This window comes from Sphaerodactylus townsendi, linkage group LG02 (genome assembly GCF_021028975.2).
Source record: "Sphaerodactylus townsendi isolate TG3544 linkage group LG02, MPM_Stown_v2.3, whole genome shotgun sequence".
Taxonomy (NCBI): domain Eukaryota; kingdom Metazoa; phylum Chordata; class Lepidosauria; order Squamata; family Sphaerodactylidae; genus Sphaerodactylus; species Sphaerodactylus townsendi.
The window spans coordinates 161,776,938-161,803,403 of NC_059426.1; the positions used below are offsets into that span (position 1 = coordinate 161,776,938).

The 26,466-nt window shown below is 46.2% G+C and overlaps 1 protein-coding gene across 1 annotated transcript in view; it reads left to right on the forward strand.

Annotated features, from left to right (window-relative positions):
* The window catches only part of WDR20 (WD repeat domain 20), a 53,932-nt gene that overhangs the window by 20,105 nt on the left and 7,361 nt on the right, over positions 1-26,466 (forward strand). Inside the window, exons 2-3 of the mRNA XM_048485439.1 lie at positions 14,851-15,033; positions 17,921-19,198. Of these exons, the coding sequence (XP_048341396.1) occupies positions 14,851-15,033; positions 17,921-19,198 (1,461 nt within the window). The remainder of the gene's footprint in view (positions 1-14,850; positions 15,034-17,920; positions 19,199-26,466) is intronic.

Genomic DNA, 26,466 nt, shown 5'->3' on the forward strand with positions numbered 1-26,466 from the left:
CCTTCTGGCCCCAGTATTGTTCCTGCCTCAGGACAGGGAGATCAGGTCTTGGAGTCTCTCCAAGCCCGTTCAGAAATTCTCTTAGGAAACTTCATCTCTTCGTATTTTCCTTTTGTCTTCGTACTGTAAGTGTTTTTTCCTTGTGTGTCAGCCCTCCTCTCCCTCCTCCAAGGAGCAACTTAATTGGGCCCTCTGTACCATGGCCTCTCTACGCTCCTTCTCCCCCCCTCCATCTGACAAGTTCGCCAGATCCGCAGCGGAGGGCACCCGAGCCTCCACCCGAGCGGGGCCAAAGCGTGTGGATCAGACCCACGCCACTTCTATCCCCGTCAACTCCAAAAAGGGAAAGAAAAACGCGGCAACCGAAACGGCCGCAAAAGACGCGCGGAAAAAAGCCGCGAAAGGGGACGAGGGTGCGCATGCGCCCAAAAGAACGCACGGCGCAGATGCGGCTCCCGCCAAGCGCCCGTGGCGCCAGGAGGACTCCGAGCCCCCCCCTCCCCAAGGAGCACCACCGTCCCTCGGGACGAGGATGGCGCAGCTCCAGTCCAGCCTCCGCGCTCCCCTCATAACACCAGAGACGACCAGAGCAGAGAGCGTTCCGGCTCCTCTGCAGAGAGGGGAGGCGGGGAGAGCTCAGAGAATGAGGAAGACGCCCACAGCCTGAATGCTGATAACAACGGTCTAGCGGAGGACCCAGGCACCGCCTCCTCCAACAGGCAAGATCGGGATGAGAGGGGAGGGGGATCCTCTACCACCCCATCTCTCTTTGATATGAATGCTTGGGCCAGTTCTTCCCCGCAGCACTAATGAAAGCTTTTAATAAACATATTAGACAGGAAATGTCCCTGCGTGAAAAGGAGAAAAAGAAATCCAAACGCAGGGGACGTCACAGATCCCATACCAGACATAGGAGACATAATAGGTCCAGTTCTAATTCCAGATCCAACAGTCCCATATCCTCCACATCATACAGGGACCCCCTCAATTTACCAGAGGAAAATAGTAGCGAGGGAGAAATAGCAGATTCTTCTGATCATTTCTCTGAGGGAGAGGATACCAGTGTAGAGCCCAATGAACAGTGCCAAAGATTCTTTAAACAGGAAAATCTGGCACTTATGATGGCGAAAGCCATCTCGGCTTTGGAACTCCACGATGCCGCAGACGCGGAAGAACCATCTACCTCTTCCGGACCCAAAAAGCCCGTAAAAGGCGTCCCCAAAGGGAAGAAAGAAATCTTTCCTCAAATAGAGGAAACCCCTCGTGCTCTTCCACTACCAGAGTACTTTGAGAGAAAAATCAAGAGAGAGTGGCTCCATCTAGATATCAACAAAAGCTATCCCTCACTACTCAAGAAAATGTATGTGCTGCCAGATCATGTCCATGCCATGATTCAAACCCCCTTAATTGACGCCCCAGTGGTGGCCCTGCAATCAGGAGGCCTAGTTACCAAAGACGGACAAGGCACCTTAAAGGATGCCTCCAACAGAAAAGGAGACGTCACCCTTAAAAGGCTACATGACAGATTAGCCCTTTCCACCAGAGCCCTAGCTTCCTCAGCCACCATGGCCAGAGCCGCCATCGTTTGGGCGCGCCGCATTCTGGAAATCATTCCCGCTGAACACAGGGGCATCAGAGAGGGCATGGAAAGGATGTTGATGGCTGTCTCATACTGGGCAGACTCTACCTTTGACGCCCTCCTGTTAGTATCTAGAGCCCTTGCCCTAGGAGTAGTTGTCAGAAGGCAAGCCTGGCTTCGCGCATGGCAAGCAGACTTCCAATCTAAGCAGGTCGTCGCCACCTATGACTATCATGGCTCACGCTTATTCGGCCCAGAGCTAGATGCCGTCCTGGTAGAATCAAAAGGAAATAAAAAGTCCATGCCCAGGTACGTTAGGTCTGATCAGGGTTCCTCCTTTAAACCATACACCACCTTCCGATCACAAAGAACTCTTACCAGAGCCCCTAGGGACGGAAAAAGATGGCCTTCTTCCTCTTCTAATACCTTCCGTAGACGTAACAACAACAATTACAGTGGTAATAACTCTTCCTTTCGTACCTCCAACTACAGACAGGGTAGGGGTGAAAAGTCCTTCCAACCAGATCGCTCCACCAAACCGTGACTATCACGATCTTCCGGTCGGCGCCCGCCTACAACACTTCCGGCACATCTGGGCGGGAAATCACGTCGACCGCTGGACCTCAGAGGTAGTCTCCACCGGCTACCTGATAGAGTTCTCCTACATTCCAAAACCTCGCTTTCAAACCTTCCTGATGCACCGCAATCAGCAAAAGAGACTCAGGACACAACGGGCCATTCAACACCTCCTCAAAATCCACGCCATAGAGCCGGTGCCACCTTCAGAACGTGGATCCGGAGTATACTCCCATTTCTTCACTGTGCCAAAGAGGAACGGGGACTGGCGAGCCATCCTAAACCTTCGCTACATAAACAGACACATTCGCCTACGACCCTTCAAAATGGAGACCCTGAGATCCATTGTAGAGAACCTCCGGCCGGGGGACTTTCTCACCTCTCTGGATCTCACCGAAGTGTACCTTCACATCCCCATCAACCCACGGCACAGATCATTCCTGAGGTTCGCGGTGGGAGAACAACATTTTCAATACAAAGCTCTTCCCTTCGGACTCGCCACCTCGCCCCGTGTGTTCACAAAAGTCCTCCTCGCACCCCTCATGAGTCTCCGGGAACAGACCATCCATGTCCACCCCTACCTGGACGACATTCTTATCCGATCAGAGTCTCAAAAAACAGCCGAGGTGGATCTGAACACCGTCATGAATTGCCTACAGTCGCATGGTTTCTTAGTAAACTTGCAAAAAAGTTCCACCGTCCCTTCAACACGTATGGAACACCTCGGGGCAGTAATAGACACCCGGCTGAACACTCTCTTCATCCCTCATGCCAAGGCCCTCAAGATCCAGCGCCTGACGGTGTCCATCCTTTCAGCCAAAACAGTTTCCCTGTTGCAACTAGCCAAACTGATGGGACTTTTCATATCAATAATAGATATGTTGCAATGGGGACGCTTCCACGCCAGGACCCTTCAGAGGTTTCTGCGACCTTACCAAGGACTCATCATGCAGAAAGCCAACCGAATGCTGTCGATACCTTCAGCTCTCCGGCGCAGCCTACAGTGGTGGTCACACCTCAAAAACCTACTAACAGGCAAGGTCTACCTACACGGAGACAGAATCCAAATCTTCACAGATGCCAGCCTCAGAGGCTGGGGAGCACACCTTCAGGACAAAATCGCCCAGGGCACATGGACTCCTACTCAGTCCAAATTCCCCATCAACCTTCTAGAGATGAGGGCAGCACGTCTGGCACTCCTACACTTCCACCCCCTCATCCAGGGGCGACATGTCTTACTGAGAACGGACAATGTGGCGACCAAAGCCCACATCAACAATCAGGGAGGGTCGCAATCCCGTCGCCTCTATCAAGAGTCCCTCCATATCCTCAACTGGGCAGAGGCCAACCTCAGCTCCCTCTCCTCAGAACACATCAAGGGGAACCTAAATGTCGAGGCCGACTGGCTAAGCAGACAAACGATCATGGAAGCGGAGTGGATGCTACACCCGTCAATCTTCCAACAGATCGTCCAACGGTTCGGAACTCCAGGGGTCGACTTGTTTTCCTCAAAAAAGAACCACCAGCTGCCAGTGTTCTTCACCAGATATTACCACCACCGGGCAGCAGCAACAGACGCTCTGAACTCTCCTTGGCCTCAGACACTTCTTTATGCCTTCCCTCCGTTTCCCATCATCCCCAAACTCTTGAGGAAGATCTGGAAGGAGAAGGCAGAGGTCATACTAGTGGCTCCGTGGTGGCTGAGACGACCATGGTTTTCTTCCATTCTGCAACTGTCCAGTCAACCACCATTTCGGCTCCCAACGCCTCCAAACATGCTGTCCCAGGGCCCGATCACGCACCCAGATCCCAGCTGGTTTTGCTTAACCGCATGGCACTTGAACTCTCAGCTTTGAAAAAGAAAGGCTACTCCAAAAAAGTAATAGACACCATAGTGGCCTCACGTCGCCCCTCCACTTTACGCGTTTATGACTCTTCATGGAAATCATTTGTGAAATGGACTAAGCTCAACAACATAGACCCGGTACGTCCCAAGGTGGCCCAGGTCCTAGCATTCCTCCAGGACGGCTACGAGAGGGGCCTCAGAAGCGCGACCCTCAAGAGACAAGTGTTAGCCTTAGCGACGGTCTGGGGTCACCTACAAGGGGTACCGGCCTCAAAACATCCGGACATTGTGCGCTTCCTAAAAGGAGTTCGCCAAAAACAACCACCAGTCCTTCACCGCTTTCCTTCATGGAAATTAAACTTAGTCCTGAACGCGCTCACCAAACCCCCCTTCGAGCCAATCCAATCGGTTCACGTCAAATGGCTCCGCATGAAACTAATTTTCTTAGTGGCCATCACTTCTGCCAGAAGAATTTCCGAGCTAAGGGCCCTATCCATAAATTCACAACTGTGTGTGTTCCATAAAAACAAGGTGGTGATGCGCCTGGACCCAACATTCAGGCCAAAAGTTGGTTCTACGTTTCATCTAAAACAAGAAATCGTGCTCCCCACTTTCTTTCCTTCACCAAAACACCCCAAGGAGATACTGTGGCACACCTTAGATGTTAGGAGGGCGCTAAAAGCTTACATCATCCGCACAGAACATATCAGAAAAACAGAATCGCTCCTAATTAATGTGTCCACACCTAACCTGGGAGCGCAAATGTCACACGCTGCTATCAGCACCGCAATCAGGTCCTGCATCGAAGAAGCATACAGATCAGTAAACATACCCGTACCTCCAGGAATCACAGCACATTCCACGAGATGCGCTGCAGCCAATGCGGCACTTAGACGGCTCATACCAGTGGAGGACATATGCAAGGCAGCTACTTGGTCCTCCGTCACAACATTCATCAAACATTACAGGCTGCAATCTCTAGCTGACAATGAGGCCGCTTTTGGCCACAGAGTCCTAGAGCATATTTTCGGTGAATAATCCCACCCTATAGGGACACTGCTCGGGGAGGTCCCAATCAGGATGCCCGAGCCTCGCCCCCAGGAGAACGGTCCATTGGTATACTTACCCTGAAGGGGCCTTCTCCTGGCGGGCGACGAGGGCATCCTGGCCCTCCCAAAATATTCACCAATCTCATAGAAAAATCAACACATCATTACCTAATCTGACAGGGTAACCGGGCTAGTTAGTCCCCAATCCCGAGTGAAAAGATCCTTTAGTAGGATAACGGTTAGATAAATCGATTAGACGCTATATGCTCCTCACGTTAGATACCATTAGTATCAGTTTTCCTTCACGGTTGCCTTGTGTTATATTTGTTGCTTCCTGTTATATTCATGTGTTGTGCAGTTGTTTCTTTCTCTCTTTACTGCTACGTTACTCCAATACTGGGGCCAGAAGGGTGTGCCCAACCCATCTACAGGAAGTGACATCAAGCTTCGTCCTGCCTCCCTGAGAATGAGTTGGGAATCACCCAATCAGGATGCCCTCGTCGCCCGCCAGGAGAAGGCCCCTTCAGGGTAAGTATACCAATGGACCGTTCCCCACCCTGGAACATGGACAATATATACCCCAAACATTTCCTTCTCTCTGGACACAGTGTGTAACAGACTTCCCTCTGTGATACACCTCTGAAGATGCCAGCCACAGATGCAGGCAAAATGTTAGGAACAAGATCCACCAGACCCCAGCCACACAGCCCGGAAAACCCACCAGAACCAGTTGAATCCATCTGTGAAAGCCTTCGACAATACATCTTTACTCCTGATGTTTTGCCTACATCTGTGGCTGGCATCTTCAGAGTTATGTCATAGTATTGCGACATGCCTCTGAAGGTACCAGCCACTGATGCGGATGAAACAATAGGAAAACCCACAACAGCCAGCTGTGAAAGCCTTTGACAATACAATCATTTCCCACTTCGTTCATTACCTCCCCCTCGTTTTCCTAAGGGGGAGATCTGAATTGAACTTTGTAGACAGCTCCTTAAAAGAAGTTTTGCTTGGCTTAAACAGAATCCCTGAGAAGTAATAGACAGCAGTGTACAACTCTAATGGCTGAAGATATTTCTTAGTGGTGAACACTTAACCAGGTTACAAATATTTTGTCTGCTGTTGTGGATTTTCCAAAACATGTGTCCATGGTCTGGTAGTTTCTGCTCCTAATATTTCATCTGGTTATATGATTGGCATCTTCAGAGGCATGTCACAGTGAGATGTTTCTTTCCATTCCATCTTACCGTGACATGCCTGCCTCTGAAGTTGCCAATGTCAGGGGCAAAGATTACCAGATCACAGCTACCCAGCCTGGAAAACCCACAACAGCCAGTTGGTTCTGGCCTTCATCAGTGCATACAAATATCTGGCCTTCATCAGTGCATACAATCTTTCTCACAATACTAGAACCAGGGGGCATTCATTGAAAATGCTGGGGGGAAGAATTAGGACTAATAAAAGGAAACACTTCTTCACCCAACGCGTGATTGGTGTTTGGAATATGCTGCCACAGGAGGTGGTGATGGCCACTAACCTGGATAGCTTTAAAAGGGGCTTGGACAGATTTATGGAGAAGTCGATTTATGGCTACCAATCTTGATCCTCCTTGATCTGAGATTGCAAATGCCTTAACAGACCAGGTGATCGGGAGCAACAGCCGCAGAAGGCCATTGCGTTCACATCCTACATGTGAGCTCCCAAAGGCACCTGGTGGGCCACTGCGAGTAGCAGAGAGCTGGACTAGATGGACTTTGGTCTGATCCAGCTGGCTTGTTCTTATGTTCTTATGTTCTTATTTTACTTGCTCCTTGACTATGGGAAGGGACTATTTGCTTGAACCTGAAGGAGAGGAGCAGCTGCCAGTTCCTAACTCCATACTGACTTTCTAATTTATGTATTATAATATTATCTCCTACTGTCTCTTAGGGCTAAAGATAAAAGGAGCGGGGGAACCATTAAACTTTCAGTGTTCAGTATGAGGAGAGAACGTTACAATCTTCCCCATCATGGACAAGTTTCTGGGCTGAATTTTTGCAATGAACTGACACAGTGCCCCCCCGCCCCCTTAAAAAGTGCCAGAAATAAAGAAGGGACTCTGAGGAAGATTAGCTGAAGTTATTGGCAGGGGAAGATCTAAATGAGCTTTATTTATTATTAAAATGCTGAATATCCAAAGAATGGGGAATGATGCAGAAAGCAAAAAAGAACTAATGTTAGCAGAGAACCGGGAAATAGGACCCTTCTAATAGGATTTAGAAAACTTTGCTGAGAAGACCGGCAGTTGAATGGCACGATATCACAGCATAGGAAACATAGTAATGATATTTTCAAGCTTAAATAGGAGTTTCTGTCTGGGATTTCATTTCCTGGAGGCGTTTGTGTATGTGGCACTAAATGAATTTCTCACTCCAGCGATGGGTTCTTCAGTTGAGAAGATGTCTTTGGCTGTGGGAGTTAAAGCCTATAGTTACAGGTTTTAAGCAGGACAGGAAAATGCTAAATTTGTGGGCAATGTGTCATCAGCACATGGCAGGCGTTTCTATTTCTAGAACTGTTGTGGCTTTTTATTTTAGGCTGGTCTTCTAACAAATGCTTCCTATTTTTCTCCTGTTGAGATTGATGGCATTCTTTTTTTAAAAAAAAGCCATGTGTAAACTTTTTGTTGTTGTTTGGCAACACGTGGCTTAAGGATTTCCCTCTAACTAACCAGTTTTTAAATTCAGCTTCATTGTGAGTTGTAGCTTTTAACAACCACTTTTAGGAAGTGTTTTTTTTTAACTTAGCTGGATGGCCAGTTTCAAACTGATGTACTGATTCTCCGAGAACTCCATTGACTTGCTATTTTTACCGTTCTCTTATCAGTGGTGTTATAGCGACTATAAAGAATGTGCAAGAGAAATAGTTGTGAGAATTAGTAGTTTTCTGTAGTAGAATAATTACTGATTAATGGCCTTGGATTACTTCTATATCTTTGTTTCTCTCCTACCTTACTTTCTGACTGTACCTGTTGCTGAAGTGTTGGAACAATTCGAAGTCTGAACATTCCACTTTATTAGCATAAAAGGAACAATTACCTGTTGGAGAGGGTTGTCGGCATGGGTGCATGACTGTAGAAAGAGTGTGAAGTTGATTAAAAACATTCCTTTGATTGGTTCTGGTGGGTTTTCCGGGCTTTATGGCCGTGGTCTGGTGGATCTTGTTCCTTACGTTTCGCCTGCATCTGTGGCTGGCATCTTCAGAGGTGTATCGCAGAGGGAAATCTGTTATTTATTATTTATTTATTATTTATATTTGTATACCGCCCTCCCCAAAGGCTCAGAGCGGTGTCCATCAACATTAAAACAATTTAAAACATCAATACATAATTTACAATAAAATAATATATAAAATACTAACTACAGATGGCTGTACTATACTATAAAATACTAAACAACTTATGTGCTGTGTCCCTCTGTGATACACCTCTGAAGTTGCCAGCCACAGATGCAGGCGAAACATTAGGAACAAGATCCACCAGACCATGGCCACACAGCCTGGAAAACCCACCAGAACCAGTTGAATCCGGCCGTGAAAGCTTTTGACAATTCCTTTGATTATCATTACCGTCACCAGCCTTCTGTTTGCCAGTAGGCATGCAGAGATATCAGATACGGTTTGCACCTGTGAAGATAGCTGCTGTGCGTGAGATTGGGACAAAGGGAAAATTAAGATCAGTTTAGCAGGAATCTCCTTTTCTTGCCTGGCACCAGGCTTTCACTCATGTGAGTGAAAGAATCTGTCCAAGGGAAAGAGTAAAGGGTACAAATTCCCAAGCAGTAGTGTCAGGGAAGGGTTAATACAGTATGCTTGCTTGGGAAACGTAGGGATTGGTAGGTGAAAACTTCCCTGCCCAGGTAATCAGGAGAGGATTACATGGTTTTTTGGGTGTATTGAAATAAAAAAATGAGAGATATGCAACACGGATTCTAAAAACCGGGAACTGAGTGACTTGCTTTTTCAGCAGAATTTTTGGTTACCATTCATGGTTTCTGACTTAACTCTTATCCCTTCACTTTGTTCATTCATCTGAAGAACCCAGGAACTTGTTGGCCAGGGGTTTGTGGACATAGACGATTATATTCCATACAGGGTGTTTGCTGGTGTTCCTTTTTAGTCTGTTCCGGGAGGTTCTGTTGGCATTTCAGGGGGCACCGTGGGCTGCAGTATCAGGAGGAAGTTTGGAATGTTTCCCTCTGCTGAAGGAAATCCTTCCATCTGTGTTTATTTTCAGCAGGATCCAAGCTAAAAGATGGAAGAAAAGTTTTCAGGAGGCAATAATGTACACCATTTACTTCTAGCAATGGTGGCTGTGAATCCGATGATTGGCAGCACTCACTGTCTCTCTTTCCAACCCCAGATTTGTGGCCTATTCTCTCCGCCGCCCCGCCCCCCCCTCCGCCCCCGGGGTAGGGAGACAGCTGTACTGGATGAAGATTCCAGCTTGAGAAAATGTGAAGGCTTTGCTTTGGCTCCTGATTACAAAGCCAAACTTTCAGATGTAGATCTCTCCACAGCTTCCTACTGGCTCCTTCCCGAACCTCCTTCTTTGTTGACTGCTCTGTGGTGTTCAAGTGCTGGTCCCTTTCGCAGCTTCTGAGGGGTAGGGCTCACTGGGGAATAGAAGTGGCAACTTTGACTGGCTAGCACATTTGGAGGCGTATAAGGTGGGAATCTCCTCTCCAGGCATGAAGAAGTTGCTCTTCCCTCTTTACTGTTTGCCAAGTTGCAGTTGGGGGTGGGTGGGATTAGCAGCACCTGCTGAAATCAGCTGAAGACTGCAGGCTGGGAAAGTCAGAAGTCCAGTTTAGGGGCTCAGTGAGAAAGAAGGGGGGGGGGAACCAAGCTCTGTGTTTGGGGGGGGGGGAGTTTCCCGAAGTTATCGTACTGGCTGACTTTGTTTTTAGCCTTCAGCTTGAAAGCGCCTGAAATATCCCCCCATCTGAGCTCGAGTCGTCCCTTTCTTTGTCTGCTCCAGCTCATCTGTGATTCTGCCTGTGGCCCATTCACTGAAGGGAAAAGAGAGGAGCAAGAGAGAGAGAGTTGCCTCCAGTGGGAGTCTAGCAGGAGGGTAGGAGCAATGAGATTGGATTTGGGTGCTGCTGGAGATAGACCACTCGGTGCCACCTCCAACTGTACTACTTCCTGTTCTTCATTACTTTCTGAAAAGCTGTGCCCCCTGCCCCCCCCCCAACAACAGTTTGGCAAGTAAAGGCTGCAGTAGTGGCAGCAGCAGAAGCCACGCCCCCAGGAGCAAGCGGGATCCGGCAGCGATCTGGAAACAAACACTTGGCCGTGGCCGTCCATTTCCTGCCGGCCTCCCTGGGCCCACCAACCAGCTTTCCATTGCCCTGATGCTGAGCCAGGGGAACCTCTTGGCTCTCCGCCTTCCTTCTCGCTCTCCTCAGCGCAAGCCTCCCAGCGATGGCACCAGATGCCGCTTTGCAGAAGACCCCACGGAGCCTGCAAATCTCCCGGCCAGGAGTTAGATGCACTCTGGCAGGCCAAGGAGGCGCAGAGGCTGCTAGCGGGTTGGGGGCGGGGGAGCTGGTTGAGAGAGGGAGGAGGAGGAGGAAATCAGAGCAGCCAGCGAGCGAGGCAAGCAGGCAGGTGGGAGAGAGCAGTGGTGGGCGGGGTGGCAAAAGCGCCAGCTCTGTGTTCGGGGAAGGTCAGATGGGGGCTGCTTTTACAAAAGGAAAGCACGCTAATTCCCACTGCACCACTACGACTGCACTCCCCACTTTATCCTGAAAAAGGTATAGTTGCTGGGGGGGGGGGGGGAACATTGGGGCAGGGCCTTCTTGCCAGACTGCTCTGCTTTCCCAAGGATTCCAGCTTTTGGAAACAGGATGCCAGCTCTTGCAGGCTGTTCTTACAATATGTTTTCCGCAGCAGATACTTGACCAGGGTGAAGCTTTGCACACCCCCCCCCCCCCCCCGCTGTGGCAAGGATTTTAACACAGACACCATTATTATGTCTTGGACCTGGCCTGGATAGCCCAGGCTAGCCTGATCTGGTTGGTCAGATCTTAAAAGCCAGGCAGGGTCGGGCCTGGCCAAGTATTTGGAGAGGAGACCTCCAAGGAGCACCAGACTTGTGAGGTGGAGGCAGGCAGGGGCAAACCACCTCTGAACGTGCCTTGCCTTGAAAACCCCACTAGGGGTCACCGTAAATCAGCTGCAACTTGACAGTAAAAAGTATAAGGCAGGGGCTGTGGCTCAGTGGTAGACCTTCTGCTTAGCATGTGGAAGGTCCCAAGTCCTGGCATCTCCTGCAAAATGGATTGAGTAATAGAGGGTGAGTGTCCTGAGACCTTGAGATGTCACTGTTTGGGGGAGAGGGGACGTGACTCAGAATCAGTTTTGCTTGCAGGAGGCCCCAAGTTCAACTCCCAGCATCTCCAGGTAAAAGGACAAGGTAGTAAGTGATACGGAAGACCTGAGACCTTGGAGAGCTCCTAGTATTAGATTCAATTCTGATGACTCTCCACCTGATTTATCGCTCCAGGCTATCTTAGTAGGCATCAAGTACTTGGTAACATAGATAATTACCTAACCATAATAGATCAGTCTAAATGCTGGCAGGTGCTGCTTCAATACAGCGACAGTGAAGATGTCTTTCACAGCCATGGTCTTTACCGGCAGCTGGCTCTTCATCCTTTCCCCTGCTATCTGGGAAAAAATATATTGTACTAGAAAGGTGAAAAATATATCCCTCCAAAAGCCATAAATGTTGAATGTTATGTAGTCTCTTGTCTGTTAGTTGTTTTATGTACTTTAACAGTTTATCCATTATGTAAGAAACACATAACTTCTGGTATCTAAAACTCCTGAGGTCTGTTTCGTACTCTGATTTCCACAGTAATTCAAAAATTGACTTATTTTTGGTTTAGTGAGCTCTTCAGTGGAAATGCTGGTGTGCAGACTCTTCTAGCAATACAAATTGTCAAAGGCTTTCATGGCCAGAATCAACTGGCTGTTGTGGGTTTTCTGGGCTATGTGGCCGTGGTCCGGTAGCTTTTGCTCCTAATGTTTCACTCGCATCTGTGGCTGGCATCTTCAGAGGCATGTCATAGTAAGATGCGTTTCTCTCCGTGGCACAGTGAATAACTTGTTCCTTTGCACTGAACTGCTTTTGAACATTCTTCCTCAAGCACCAGATTGTATCCAGTGCTTCTAATCCCACTTCTACTATCAAAGATCTAATGAAGAAAGAGAAAGCTCCATTAAAAAAAAACAACCTCTAGTAAAATCTTATCTGCTGCAGTGGCATAGTGGTTAAGAGCAGGTGCATTCTAATCTGGAGGAACCGGGTTTGATACCCCACTCTGCTGCCTGAGCTGTGGAGGCTTATCTGGGCTAGTCACAGTTTTTCGGAGCTCTCTCAGCCCCACCTACCTCACAAGGTGTTTGTTGTGAGGGGGGAAGGGACAGGAGTTTGTAAGCTTTCTTGAGTCTCCTTACAGGAAAGAAAGGAAACAGGGGGAAAGTTACTTGCATAATGTCTGTGTATCTTTTGATTCTCACGTCTCTGCTCAAAGGAGAGCCTTAATGCTCGCCAGGTTTAATGTTATGCCTTCTGCCTTGTTACATGGCAGATTTAACAAGCAAGAAAAGGCTAATAGATTGTGCCCGTGTAATGATGGCTCAGTTGAATCTCTGGCCCACCAATTACTACACTGTTTCGGATTCAAGGAAATCAGATCCAAGTATGTGAATCTTACTCCTTTACATTTACCCGATCTCCCCGATTTATTTAGATTATACTACTTGCTGGACAATCCTGATCCTTCTGTCTGTATGATGGTGGCAGACCTTCTTCTGGAAATTACTAAATGCCAGTAGATTTCCTTCCACTTAACATTTATTTCCTGCACTGTGTATGTTTTTTAATCGGTTTTTTACTATTGTCGTACTGTTGTCTATGCCAATAAAGGCTTGCTGAATGAATTGATTCTCACGTCTCCTGTATTCTCAATCTCAGCATTTCTGATCAGTTCGTCACTTGCTTGCTCCCCGTGTCAGCGCCCTTAATGTCTACTTACGATCAAGATCTTAGCATAATGTGCAATCCAGGGCTAGGAAAAAGTCTTAAGTACCTGGCTGTTGGGAGATTTAGAAATGTGATGCTTCTGCCAAGGAATCTGAAACATTTTCCGGTATCTAAAGACTCTTTGACATGCTACTTTGTACCTTCTGACCTCGTGTCGCTATATTATCAGTGATCTTGTGCAGGCTGTACTTTAATATTTGCCATTCTGCACTGGCATTTTCTTTCAAGAAATTGTGAGCCATTTCTGTTGCTTTTATAGACTGTTTAAACCAAGCGGACAAAGCTTTTAACTTCACCGTGTTGAGTTAAATGGCGCCCTAATAGTTATGGGTTAAACGCCTTGACCCATTTTGCTAATTTGTGTCTTATCGTTACTCAGCTTTGGCTGATTTGCAACCCCTTTTTTACTGCATTTATAAAAATATAGAGCAAAATAATATTCTGCTTTGCCAGTACATTCCTTCAGTGTAAAGATACTTCCACTGATGCAGGAGAGCCTTCCATAGACTGAAAGTTACTTGCACGGGGGGGATCAGAGGTGTATCAAGGGGGAGAGTTTTAGCACAGTGTTGAAGAAGTTAAGAGTGTTGATCCGGGAGGCTCAGGTTCGAATCCCTCCTCTGCCATGGAAGCTTACTGGGTGTCCTTCGACTGCTCACACGCTCTTAGCTTAAGCTAATTCAGAGGGTTCTTGTGAGGATAAAACTGAGAAGGGAAGAATGATGCAAGTTGCTTGGGAACCCGCTGTGGGGGAAAGGTGGGATATAAATGAAATATATAAATAAAATATGCTGGAGATATTTCCCTGCCTTTCCCTCTCTAAAGCAGTGCTTGATAGTTGCTTGGCCTACAGGTGCGGAAAGCCACCAGGCATAAGAAGTTGCCATAAGATGGTGGAATTGGGCAAGATCTCCTTGCCTTACTGAAGTATGAATACAGTCTGCAGGTGTCCTGCTTTACCCATGAGGTTGCCAAACTCTCAGCAGAGAGATGCTAGGAGACCTGGGGAAGATCTTGTTGTGGCCATTGTTTTCACATCCTGCATGTCAGCTCCCAAAGGCCACTGTGAGTAGCAGAGTGCTGGACTAGATGGACTCTGGTCTGATCCAGCAGGCTTGTTCTTATGTTCAGTTGGTGGGGTCCAAGTCTAGGTTTCTCACGTCCAAACAAGGAACTGTCTTTAGTGTGATCACTTGGTGTAGGGGTGTCCAACTCTGGCGCTTCAGATGTTCATGGACTACAATTCCCATCAGCCTCTGCTGGCCATGCCATCAGTGACTGATGGGAATTGTAGTCCATGAACATCTGAAGCGCTAGCTTTGGACACCCTAGCACTAAGTGCCTTGGGTGGGCAGGGATGGGGACCTCCACCTGTTAATGACACAGCTCTTTGAAGAATGTGTAAGTAGAATGCATAAACATCTAAGTGTGTGAACTGAATCAGTAGATGATGTGAGCTTTAAAGCTTATGTGTGAGCAAGTCATCCTGTGAAAAATACCGTCCCAACTCCCGGACGGCCGACAAGACGATCCCATGACTCTACAAACTAGCAATTAACTGGACACTGATGGTGGATTAATTCTTGAAGTTATCCTTTTTAAAGTCTGTATTTCAATTCTCTCAAGCCTTTGGGGTTGCTCCCTACACTGAACATGCATGTTCTGTTGTAACGGTCACATTGCTAATATTGTTTTCAATCTTTTGCAGGCCGCGGACTTGAGTAAACCCATAGATAAAAGGATATACAAAGGAACACAGCCGACGTGTCATGACTTCAATCATTTAACAGCCACGGCTGAAAGCGTCTCTCTACTAGTGGGCTTCTCTGCAGGCCAGGTGCAACTTATAGACCCTATTAAAAAAGAAACTAGCAAACTATTTAACGAGGAAGTAAGTGGAAGTCTTACTCTTTGGTGCATGCAAACGTATTTGCATTCTTCTTTAAAGTTCCCCTCTGCATCAGCCAGTTTTCTACTGTTGTTCAGTGATTATAGGAAACTGCTTCTGTTTTGTGGGCTGTGGGGCATTGCTGAAACATTGCTTCTCTCTGAACTCCTCCCTCAGTGTGTTGCTGGCAGGCAGGAGCATCTTGCCACGACACCCAGCAGTGTCCGACATTGCAGTGTTGTTTGCTGCACACCCAGTTTCAGTTTAGGAACCTACTTTATTTAGTGTTCTGTCTGCATCAGCATTTGCTAGCCGTAGAGTCAAGCTACAGTATTGCAAGGGTTCAAGGCCAGTGGGGTGTTGTGTGGTTTCCAGGCTGTATGGCTGTGTTCTAGTAGCGTTTTCTCCTGACGTTTCACCTGCATCTGTGGCTGGCATCTTCAGAGTATCTGATGGTACTAAAGCAAGCTGAGTATATATACCTGTGGGATGTCCAGGTTGGGAGCAAGAACCATTTGCCTGTTTTAACAAGTGTAAAGGGTGCAATTAGCAAGCTTGATTTGCATGTATTGAGTCGGATCCACCCATCCACTCAGCATGTGAGTAACCATGAAGAGAGCATAATCGATTAGTGAGGGCATCTGCATAGTTGTAGCCTGGCCTTTTGATCCCTTTGGTTGCTTACTGCCTAGAGACATCCTTTGTCTGGGTGGTGTTCAGTAGCCCTTTGACTGCTTACTTCCTGGAAACATCCTTTGTCTGGGTGGTGTTCATTAGTCACTGTCTTGATTCTAGTGTTGATTCAGTACTGGTAGCCAAATTTTGTTCATTTTCATGGTTTCTTCCTTTCTGCTAAATGGGTGGATCCCACTCAATACATGCAAATCAAGCTTGCTAATTGCACCCTTCTCTTTTACATTGAACATATACCTGTCTTGCATTCCCATATGTTATACCAGTTAGATTCACACCTTTTTGTCAAGCTAATGCCAGCATTTGCCCAGATTTTTGTGACCTTTACATAGTGGATATGCTATATTTCATGTTGCTGTACGGCGTGCGTTGAATAAGAAGATAAGTTCTTCGTGGCTTAGGTACAGCCCAAAATATGAGACCCCCAGCCTTCTCAGACAGTCATTCAGAATCTCCTAAAGCTAAGCTAAAAATGCTGGTTCTGGTCATCTTGAGAAAAAGGAGCAGCTGCATGCCTCAGGCAGGAGGAGCCATGCCTTCCCGGCCAGTTCTTGGACTTCTGCCGTGGTAACGCTGGGAAGAATGTTTTCCATGGCCTTCATAAACTAAATGGCCACTCCTCTTTTGCTGCCCTTTGCTTCTGTTGAGTGAAGGGGTTTTTTTTAATCCTCTTGCGAAGGTGAGTGCCATTATAGCACAGAGGACCACTTTTAGAAAGTGCTGGCCACTGGCAGGTATGTGCAGCACGCATTTTGTTGTTCCTTCTTGGGCAAATTGTTTGCCCAAAAATACTTCTAGCATAGCTGTGGAATGTTCCGAATGGTGTTCTGCACAGCTCAAGTCACAGACAGACAACTGTGCAGATGACCGCTGGTGCACCAGCTGCAGGTAAGCAGATTGCCCTCAAGGGCGGAGGCTGTTCCGAAGGATGCATTTCACACTGTGTTGTAGATTGTTATAATCTTCGGGGGATTATGCTCACGATACGGTCAGCCCTGAATAACATTCTGCATGAGGAACAATCTATGCTAGTAGAAAAAGTACCGCTGCTTCTCAGTTGAAGCTTTTAGACGCAGCTCCAGAAAGAGGAAGGCTGTGTAGTTTTTAAACTGGTGTTGCTATCATTTGCTTCTTCCCAAGCTTAAATGGCTCAGATTAGCAGAATAATTAAACAGTCATTTAAAACTAACGGACCCATAGATCAAGTGGCCCCAGTTCTTCCCAAGAGCCCGGCAGATGTAATTGAAAGCAGAATAAGCAATTCCAATTTCTCTTCTGTAGCTGGCTGCATCTTCTTTGTAGTTGAAAGTAGCACTTCGGAAGAATGTGAAAGACATTTTAATCATCCAGACACTAGATTGTTTTTCTGGGTTCAGCATTGCCAAGTACGTTTCTGTTTAAGTTATATGTAGCCGGGGATCACAGTTACTGCTTTTGCCTTTATTTGCTTCTCATTTTCACTTCCCTGCAGTAGAACTAGAATTCCTAGAGTCATCCCACTATTACCCTGGCTTGTTACTGATTTGAAAATGTCAATGTTTGTCTAGATCCCTCATTTTAGGTTACTTTTTTCTGAGGATGAACTCAGGTGAGTGTCTTTCAGTTTCTAGTTCTCAGTATCTGTGCCAGGTATTTATAGGTGATTAGTTCCCCTCTCCCCATGTATAAAGCCTCCAGAGTTTGATCTCTCTCTCCTCTTAAATTCTGTTCAACAAAATAGGCTGACCATTCCAATTTCTCACAGTTACTTATGATTGAAGAAGAAGAGTTTGGATTTATAACCCTCCTTTCTCTCCTGTAGAAGATTCAAAGGGGCTTACTGTCTCCTGTCCATTCCCCCCTCACAACAAACACCCTGTGAGGTGGGTGGGGCTGAGAGAGCGCCGAACAGCTGAGACTAGCCTGAGGTCACCCAGCTGGCGTGTGTTGGAGTGCACAAGCTAATCTGATTCACCAGATAAGCCTCCACAGCTCAAGTGGCAGAATGGGGAATAAAACCCAGTCCCCCAGATTAGAGTACACCTACTCTTAACCACTACGCCACGGTGGCTCCATCATAAGCTTGCTTTTTATGCATGTGGAATTGCTGGGTATCTCAAACGTGCCTAAGAACAGATCAGTGAATATGCATCTTGTTACCTGAGAAGCGAGTAACCGAGAGGACTCTGATGTGTGCTTTTTCCCCCCTCTTTTTCAGAGACTAATAGACAAGTCCAGAGTGACCTGTGTAAAATGGGTGCCAGGTTCAGAAGGCCTTTTCTTAGTAGCTCATTCCAGTGGCAATATGTACTTGTATAACGTGGAACACAATTGTGGCACCACAGCCCCACACTACCAGCCACTAAAACAAGGCGAAAGCTTTGCGGTCCACACTTGCAAGAGCAAATCGACACGAAACCCTCTGCTTAAATGGACAGTAGGCGAAGGGGCTCTGAATGAATTTGCTTTTTCCCCTGATGGGAAATTCTTGGCGTGCGTCAGCCAAGATGGCTTTCTTCGGGTATTTAACTTTGATTCAGTGGAGTTGCACGGTACAATGAAAAGCTACTTCGGAGGATTGCTTTGCGCATGTTGGAGCCCAGATGGAAAGTACATTGTAACTGGGGGCGAGGATGACTTGGTGACTGTCTGGTCTTTTGTGGACTGTCGAGTGATAGCTAGAGGCCATGGACACAAATCATGGGTCAGTGTCGTGGCCTTTGATCCCTATACTACTAGCGTAGAAGAAAGCGATCCGATGGAATTTAGCGGCAGTGACGAGGATTTCCAAGACCTCCATTTTGGAAGGGATCGCGCAAATAGCACTCAGTCTAGGTTATCGAAAAGGAACTCTACAGACAGTCGGCCAGTAAGCGTAACGTACAGGTTTGGTTCAGTCGGCCAGGACACGCAGCTGTGTTTATGGGACCTCACAGAAGATATCCTCTTCCCTCACCAACCCCTCTCCAGAGCAAGGACACACACAAATGTCATGAATGCCACGAGCCCGCCTGCAGGAAGTGGCAGCGCTAACCCAGGAAGTAATGGGAACAGCATAACGACGCCTGGAAACTCTGTGCCCCCTCCTCTTCCACGATCCAATAGCCTTCCACATTCTGCAGTCTCCAATTCTGGCAGTAAAAGCAGTGTCATGGACGGTGCCATTGCTTCTGGTGTTAGTAAGTTTGCAACCTTATCACTACACGACCGGAAGGAAAGACACCACGAAAAAGATCACAAGCGAAACCATAGCATGGGACATATATCCAGTAAGAGCAGTGACAAACTCAATTTAGTTACTAAAACCAAAACGGACCCGGCAAAAACTTTGGGGACGCCTCTCTGTCCCCGAATGGAAGATGTCCCTTTGTTAGAGCCTCTTATCTGTAAAAAGATAGCACACGAAAGACTGACTGTGTTAATTTTTCTTGAAGACTGTATAGTCACTGCTTGTCAGGAGGGATTTATTTGCACATGGGCAAGGCCTGGTAAAGTGGTAAGTTTTAATCCTTAATGCTGCATCAAAGAAGTAGAACTTGAATAGGTAGTTTTTTTTTCTCCCTTCCCTCAAAACATAACTGAATGTTGAATATAAATTTCTTTCTGCTTAATGTTAAAAAGGATTATTTCCTCAGAGCCATACTTTTGGATACTGCATGCTGTATTTCTGAACAATTTGAAATGTCTGACCCAGGTAAAATTCTTTCAGAATACCATTGCCTTCCAGCCAGAGGTGTATTGTGCATCCAAAGTATCACTGATAGTTTTTTTCATATATTTTCAAAGCTATTTTTGTATGGCATGATTGAGACAAATCTGAGAATCAGTTAGTGAGGGTGAAACTTGTAAGGGCTTTCAGGAACATATATATATATAAAAAAAACAGCCCCAGCTTGAACAAACTGTGGCTTGATATTGTAATATACTTATGCACTCTGGACACTTGTGTTTAGGATATCCTAAAAGAAGGTTAGGTTCTCGTTATCTTTCTCAAAGGGTAGTCATAGCGCTGAGAATTCTTAATTCTCTTTCAGAGATCCATTTCAAGGACAGCTTGCAGCGCCTTTGTTTAAAATTGGAACAAGCAGGTCTTAAGTGCACATTGTAATTAATATCCCAAGTTTTACTATACAAATCATGTCCAAGTATTTCTGTACAAAAATGTAACTTTTAAAACTCCCTTGGTTAAACAGTATCATCTAATCATTTTTCTATCACTGTAACTTCCCCTGTAAAAATATATATATATTTTTTTAACTTGCACATTTTGTGTTCATGGCATAGGCCGAAATGGCCCTGTTAACATTTTATTTCATGTTGAGCACATCTGAAGTTAATTTTTAGCACCTTAGGACAATACTGCTTGGTTTTTTTTCTCTCTCCAACTCTTAATTGGCGAGTTGCATTCTACTGCCAGGCTCTCAACCCTCCCAAAAACATGTGGATGATTTGTGCTCATCTTCTTCCCAGTGGCCCCTTCCCCCCATCCCCCACTTCCCAAATTGCCAGCCATGGGAGTTCTTTGCAGCATCATTCTCAGTGGGATAGGCTGGAGCAGAAAACTGGCGAAGTCCAAGATCAACATCCAGGATTTGCAACCGGGGGTGGGGGGTGTGGTGTCAGATGACCCTGGGCGCACCAGCAGCCCCCCCCCACAAAATCACCCCCACCCTCCTTCTCCCCCATGTCAACCTGGCTCAGAAGATCTAGGTCGGCATTCAGGAGGCACCTAAAGACAGAGGCAGCTTGCTCGGTGCCCGAGGGCCTGGAGAGGGCAGGAGGTGGGCTGCATGGAGGTTGGGGGGGCGTTTGAGCTGCCCCCGAGCATGTATGGGGGGGCGCCCAGAGGAGGTGTTGTCCCCGGGCGCCATTTTCCCCCAATACACCTCTGTCCAGGATGCTCACACAACCACTGAGTGGTCCGCATCCTAGGTCTGCATGCTAGGCAATAAATAGGTAAACCTCTAATGGAAGTGGTAGTCTTCTGGAGGGTCAGCGTCGGCTCCTTTTTTTGTGGCGGCTTCCTGAAAGTCAGCTATAAAGTACTTGAAAGTTACCAGAGTTCCTGGGATACACAGGTTTCCAAAACTAATACACAAGATCTTCCATTAGAAACGAAAAGCCCATTGTGATGACTTCCCAAACGTCTCTGAAAAGATAACGCAAGGTCAGTATTTAAGTGGAATCTTATCGGAACTGCTCTGTTCTCTCCTGTATTGCCTTATCTCGAGTAGACTAAACACGGAAATGTATAGCATTGCTCTTTCAGCTGAAAAAAAATGTGCACATTTTCAGAGTAAGCGGCAAAATTGCATTAGTCCTTGTATGTTAAAATCATGGACATCTTTGTACTTCAGTAGAGGACTGCTAGTCTTTAAGCGGGATTGGTAAAAGTAGGCTAGCCGTGGTAGTGAATATTGCCCTTCCACTTAATCATCTTCTAAAAATTACAATATTGGTTTGGCTTCTTCCACTTCGTTAAGGTACTTGAAAAGAGCTGCAAATTATGTTCATTAACCGCAACTCCTGTTTGTAGTATCTGGTTTCATTTGCAAACACATTGCAAATATTTCAGAGATAGAGTATGCAGTACCAAAAGCTAGGAATTATGTATTTTGGCCAATGCGGAAATCTTTAACTAAAGGTAAGTTCCATGCTGATGCTCTTCACTCGGTCTTTGAAAACTAATATCGCACACTGATGTAAATGCCATATTGTTTAGGATGTGTGTTTACTTAGAATGGGTTTCAGATGATTTCTTTTCTTTATTGTTGCAGTCAGTGAGCTCACTTAGGTGGCCTAAACTAGCAAATTAAGCGATATGTTTACAGGGCTCTGGCCGGGGAGGTGTTTGTGCCAGAAAGGTGTTAATAAGCATCCTTTTTTGTTTTATAGGAGAGCACTTACTAAACTTTATACCTATTTAATGAGTCTTCAAAACACTCATGGTAACATATTTCTTCCTCCTGGGTTATACACTGCATATTTTTGTCCGGTCTTATAGCAAAAGCTGTATTTTCTTGTCAGTTTAAAGCTGCCACCTTCCTATGCCGTTTTGCCCCCGAGACTCAACCCCCCCCCCAAAAAAAAATACTGAGTTTTCCTGCTCTGAAACCTCCCCCTACCCTTTGTCAGAATGCAGAATGGATAAAAAGACACAACATTCCAGTTTAGGCAGACGGCTTGGCCAGTTGAGTAGTTTGACTGACTGCTCCTGAGCCAAACTTCTCCAGCCTTTCTCTGCAGATCGCTGCAGTCAGGACAGTGAATGGCATGGATTGGGTCCGAGCCTCCTCCTGCCAATGGAAGGACAATCCCAGAGAACGAGGGGAGAGTTGGTTTTGGCCACATCCCTTCCCACTGCAGCCCCCTCCCTCCCCCATGGCACCTGCTTCTGTTCGGGCTGCGCAGGAAGTGGACACGGTCCATTTCATGCCGCTCGTCATGCCTTGGGTCCACAACCTACACTTCTATAGAAAAACAGGGTTCAAACGAATGCTTACTCCTTAGAAAGAGCATCTTAGATTTGGCTGCCTTCCTACATAGTTTAAGTATCAGGAACCTAAAGATCGTAGAAGAATACTGACAAGAGAGGGAGGTCTTCACACTACAAGCCTTGGTGTTACCCTGGTGTCCAGTTTCCTTCAAAATGGAAAGTAGTGATGAAGGAACGAGGCCGTGTTTCACATCACAGCAAGACTTGCGGGGAGACTTGGCAGGGACCAGAGCTTCCTGGTAATTACTTTCTGGAACACTGCAATCTTTACTACTGGAAAAAGTCAAACTTTGTATAAATCTTTTGACCTTGAAATTCCAATGACGCTGTCGACCTGGTACAAGCTTTGTCCCTTATGCAGTACTAAGATCCTACTTTGGTTCTAGTCAAAGGTCGTTGCCTTAAAAGACAGAACTTCCCCAGAATCATGTGCAATTTCAGGGAAATGCACCCCTTCTTATCCCGGAGGCTTACGAACGCCGAGAGTGCACAGCTACGAAAATAGCCGCACGGAACGGCAGTGTGTACACCCCAGCCGAATAAATGTGTTACCAGTTTGTGTAACAAAAATGCACATGAGATTTAGAATATTTATTTGAACTATATTGTACAGGAGAATCTAGATTTAAATTATAGAACATCCTTAAAAGTTTTCCAATAAACAGCAACTGTAGTTACAGCATCATGTTTTTTTAAAAATGAGTTCTGTTCTTGCTAAAGCGTTGAACAGACATCTTGTGCTTCTATATAATGGGTGCCAGAAGAAGTTCCATGTACTACTAAATCCTCCTGGTGGGAAGGGATGTTTTAGTCGTTGCCGTTTGAAGTATAAAGTGCTGTTGTTGGGAAATGCTGCCCTATATCATTTGACATAAATTTGAATTCAGGGATGGTTTTGGATGATCGAAATTAGTTTCTTGGTTAAAAAGGGTGAAAACATCTTAAAACATCTGTAGATCGGAAATGGGAGCCCGGAGGTTCCTTGACGTCGCCATACACTTTCATCTTCAGGATTAATGTAGCCTTATATGCCAGTGCAAGAAGTTGGCCAGTTGATAAAGGGTCAGTTATGTAAATTCCAGAGAGAGCGTTTGCCTTATAATTTGTGTGTCCAGAATAGAAAAGGTTAATTCTTTTGAAAAAATTTTGGGGGGGAGGGAATACCTTGTTTTAAATGCTTGATTTTGGGGGGGGGGACTCAATTATGTACTTGAAAAGACGTGTCTGTCTCTCTCTCTCTCCTGTCATGTTTAAGCTACTACCCTTGCATTTAGAATATCTGTCGGGCTGCTTGTGTTAAGAAAGAATACCAGCTCCTTTTACTGTCACATAACTTGTGTAAAGTTTAAAAAAAAGCAAGATTTTTTCCTGCATTTATGAAATCTGTATACATAAATTTAAGATTGACACGTTAGGTGATATTGTACAAAAAAAAAATTGTAATGATATAGTGAAAAGAAATCAACAGTAAAATTCATATGTATTTTCTTTATAAACGTCCATCTAATTTCTTGACAACTTGAATAAATTTCATAAGAGCCTTTCTAACATGACAGATTGTTAAACTGAAATTGACTTGCAATAATAATGAAGCTTTAATAAGTATTGTTGGTATATTTATAATTTAAAAAAAAAGAAATCATGTTTGTTTCATACTGCTTATTTTTTAGCGTTTTATGTCACTGTTTCAGCTGAAGAAACCCTACTAAATACTTGACATTAGAGAATAATTTACCGGGGTTGTCCTCTGTATACTGACGTTAAATAAAAACAAAAAGTGTGACTGAACTGTAAAATGTAGATAACTGTCAGTAGTCCTTCTGACGCCTGAAGTTTAAAATGTTGACTTGTCACAAGCTGAGACGTTTTTTCCTATGCAGTCAGCACCTTCCTGAACAAACGGCCACTGTGAAACCGCTTCTTTGTAATTGCTGTTTTATAACTCTAAAAAGATTCAAGTACAACCTTTTGAGAGTATTTCATATGTTTAAAATGTTGGGCTATTTACTTCTGATGTTGTTCTGTGTCCCTTTGAACGATCATAAACAACCGGTTTAAGTACATTGGATGGACATGATGTGCAGTGGGTTTGGTAAACAGCTGTTTCCACCTGATGTAATCAGACCAGTGAGGCTAAGATGGTTGTATGAAGCTATTAAAAAGCCATTGGAATGGAGAACGGCTGGTCTTTGGATTCTGCAGGAGCTCTTTCACTTCAGGCATCTCTTCCAGGTGTTCCTTGAGTGGATGACAATTAAATAAGAATGAATCAGATGCAAAGAGGTGGGACATAAACAAAGAATTCAGGAATAGTTGTAGCTGTAAACCCAAGTTGGTGCACGAGCAAAGGATTTAGGAATAGTTGTAAACTTAAATTGGAAGAAAACCCTCAGCAGTACGCTATTGTGAAACATTGCAGACAGACTTTTTTGTCCTGTTTGGTTTCGACAGCATGTTCAGTGTTCTTTCCCAAGAAGACTTGCCTCGTTCACGTTTGAGACATGCAAGGGAGTGGCTAGAAGGTGCCTCCTCCGGGCCACAGCTTTTCAAAAGCCTCAAGACAAACCAGAGAGCTTCCTAAGTTTCTGTGTTTCGGTTACAAGACCTCAGTAAATAATACTGTGATTGTGCTTCTGGGTGTACCTGTTTCTACAACATTTACAGTCCCATCCAAAGCCGGAGTGGGGGCCCTCAAATCCTCTGCTGGACATCGTGTGGGTCTTGCTGGGAGATTTGCTCTCCCCGGGGCACTTGCCTCATCAGAGGAATGGCTCCGCCTTCGGGCAGCCACTGTGGCCTTCCATGGTGGTTGAACGTGGTGCAGAGGACCATGCCAGCATTCCTGTGCTCCTGCCCCTGACACTGGCGTAAGGGGCAGCCCAGAATCATGGCCAGGGAGGAGCCAACACTAGTTGGCTTCCACCCGGCTGTTGCCTCTGTTAGGCTGACGCCTGGGACTTTGGAAAGGTGGTGTAAGTCCATTAAGCCCAATGGGGGCTTTCAGGTGGTGGACACTTCTTCGTGTTTTTTGCCTCCCCATGCTGCTGGAAAGCCCTCTTGGGAACAAGGGGCCAAGCAGCTGCATCACTGCACCCAGGGACCCTTTGGATGGGGCTGCCTGTGATCTTAAGCCAGTGATGGCGAACCTATGGCATGGGTGCCAGAAGTGGCACTCAGAGCCCTCCTTGTGGGCACACGCAAATAGAGTTCGTCATGGGGGGGGGGAATCGCCCCCTCCCACACATCTAGGCTTGCCTGGGCCACTGGGCTCGATTATTAGCATTAAACCTAAGACCTAGTCTTGGGGAAGAAGAAGAGGAGTTTGGATTTATATCCCCCCCTTTCTCTCCTGCAGGAGACTCAAAGGGGCTTACAATCTCCTTGCCCTTCCCCCCTCACAACAAACACCCTGTGAGGTGGGTGGGGCTGAGAGAGCTCCGAGAAGCTGTGACTAGCCCAAGGTCACCCAGCTGGTGTGTGTGGGAGTGCACAGACTAATCTGAATTCCCCAGAGAAGCCTCCACAGCTCAGGCGGCAGAGCTGGGAATCAAACCCGGTTCCTCAAGATTAGATACACGAGCTCTTAACCTCCTATGCCACTGCTGCTCCGGAAGCAGTGTAGGTAACCCTGTTAAGTGCTGCTAACCCCACTGATTTTCATGCAAAGAACTAAAGTGCGATCCTTTACCTGGGAGTAAGCTCAGTTGCTGGCAATGGGGCTTGCTTCTGAGTAAACTCTCCTAGGGTCGTGATTCACCCGTTGCATGGTTGCTTTAAAGCAAAGCCACTGACTACCACCAAACTTACTTCCGAGTGACATGCCCTCGGATCCAACCATTTAAAAAAAAACCTAAAACCTCAGCATTCAGGTTAAATTGCCGTGTTGGCGATAAATAAGTGGGTTTTGGGTTGCAGTTTGGGCACTCGGTCTCAAAAAGGTTCGCCATCACTGTCTTAAGCCATTCCTTGCTATGACATACTACATGTAGTATAAATGTAGGCACTTATTTACCCTGAGCTTGTAACGGTACTACTAATTGAAGTGAAATATGTGCTATAATTCATATCTATGTGAGATTCAGCTGCCTTATAGGAGTGATAAAATGATGAAGAAATACCCAGCTGGCTGGGAGTAAAGTGTAGATGACAACGAGTGGCAACAGCAAATCCCGTGTAAACATTGTCTGTGTGACATGACGTCACCCTGTGGGTCAGTAATGACCTTTATACACAATACGCAGCTGGTTCTTTGGAACAGATTGTAATAG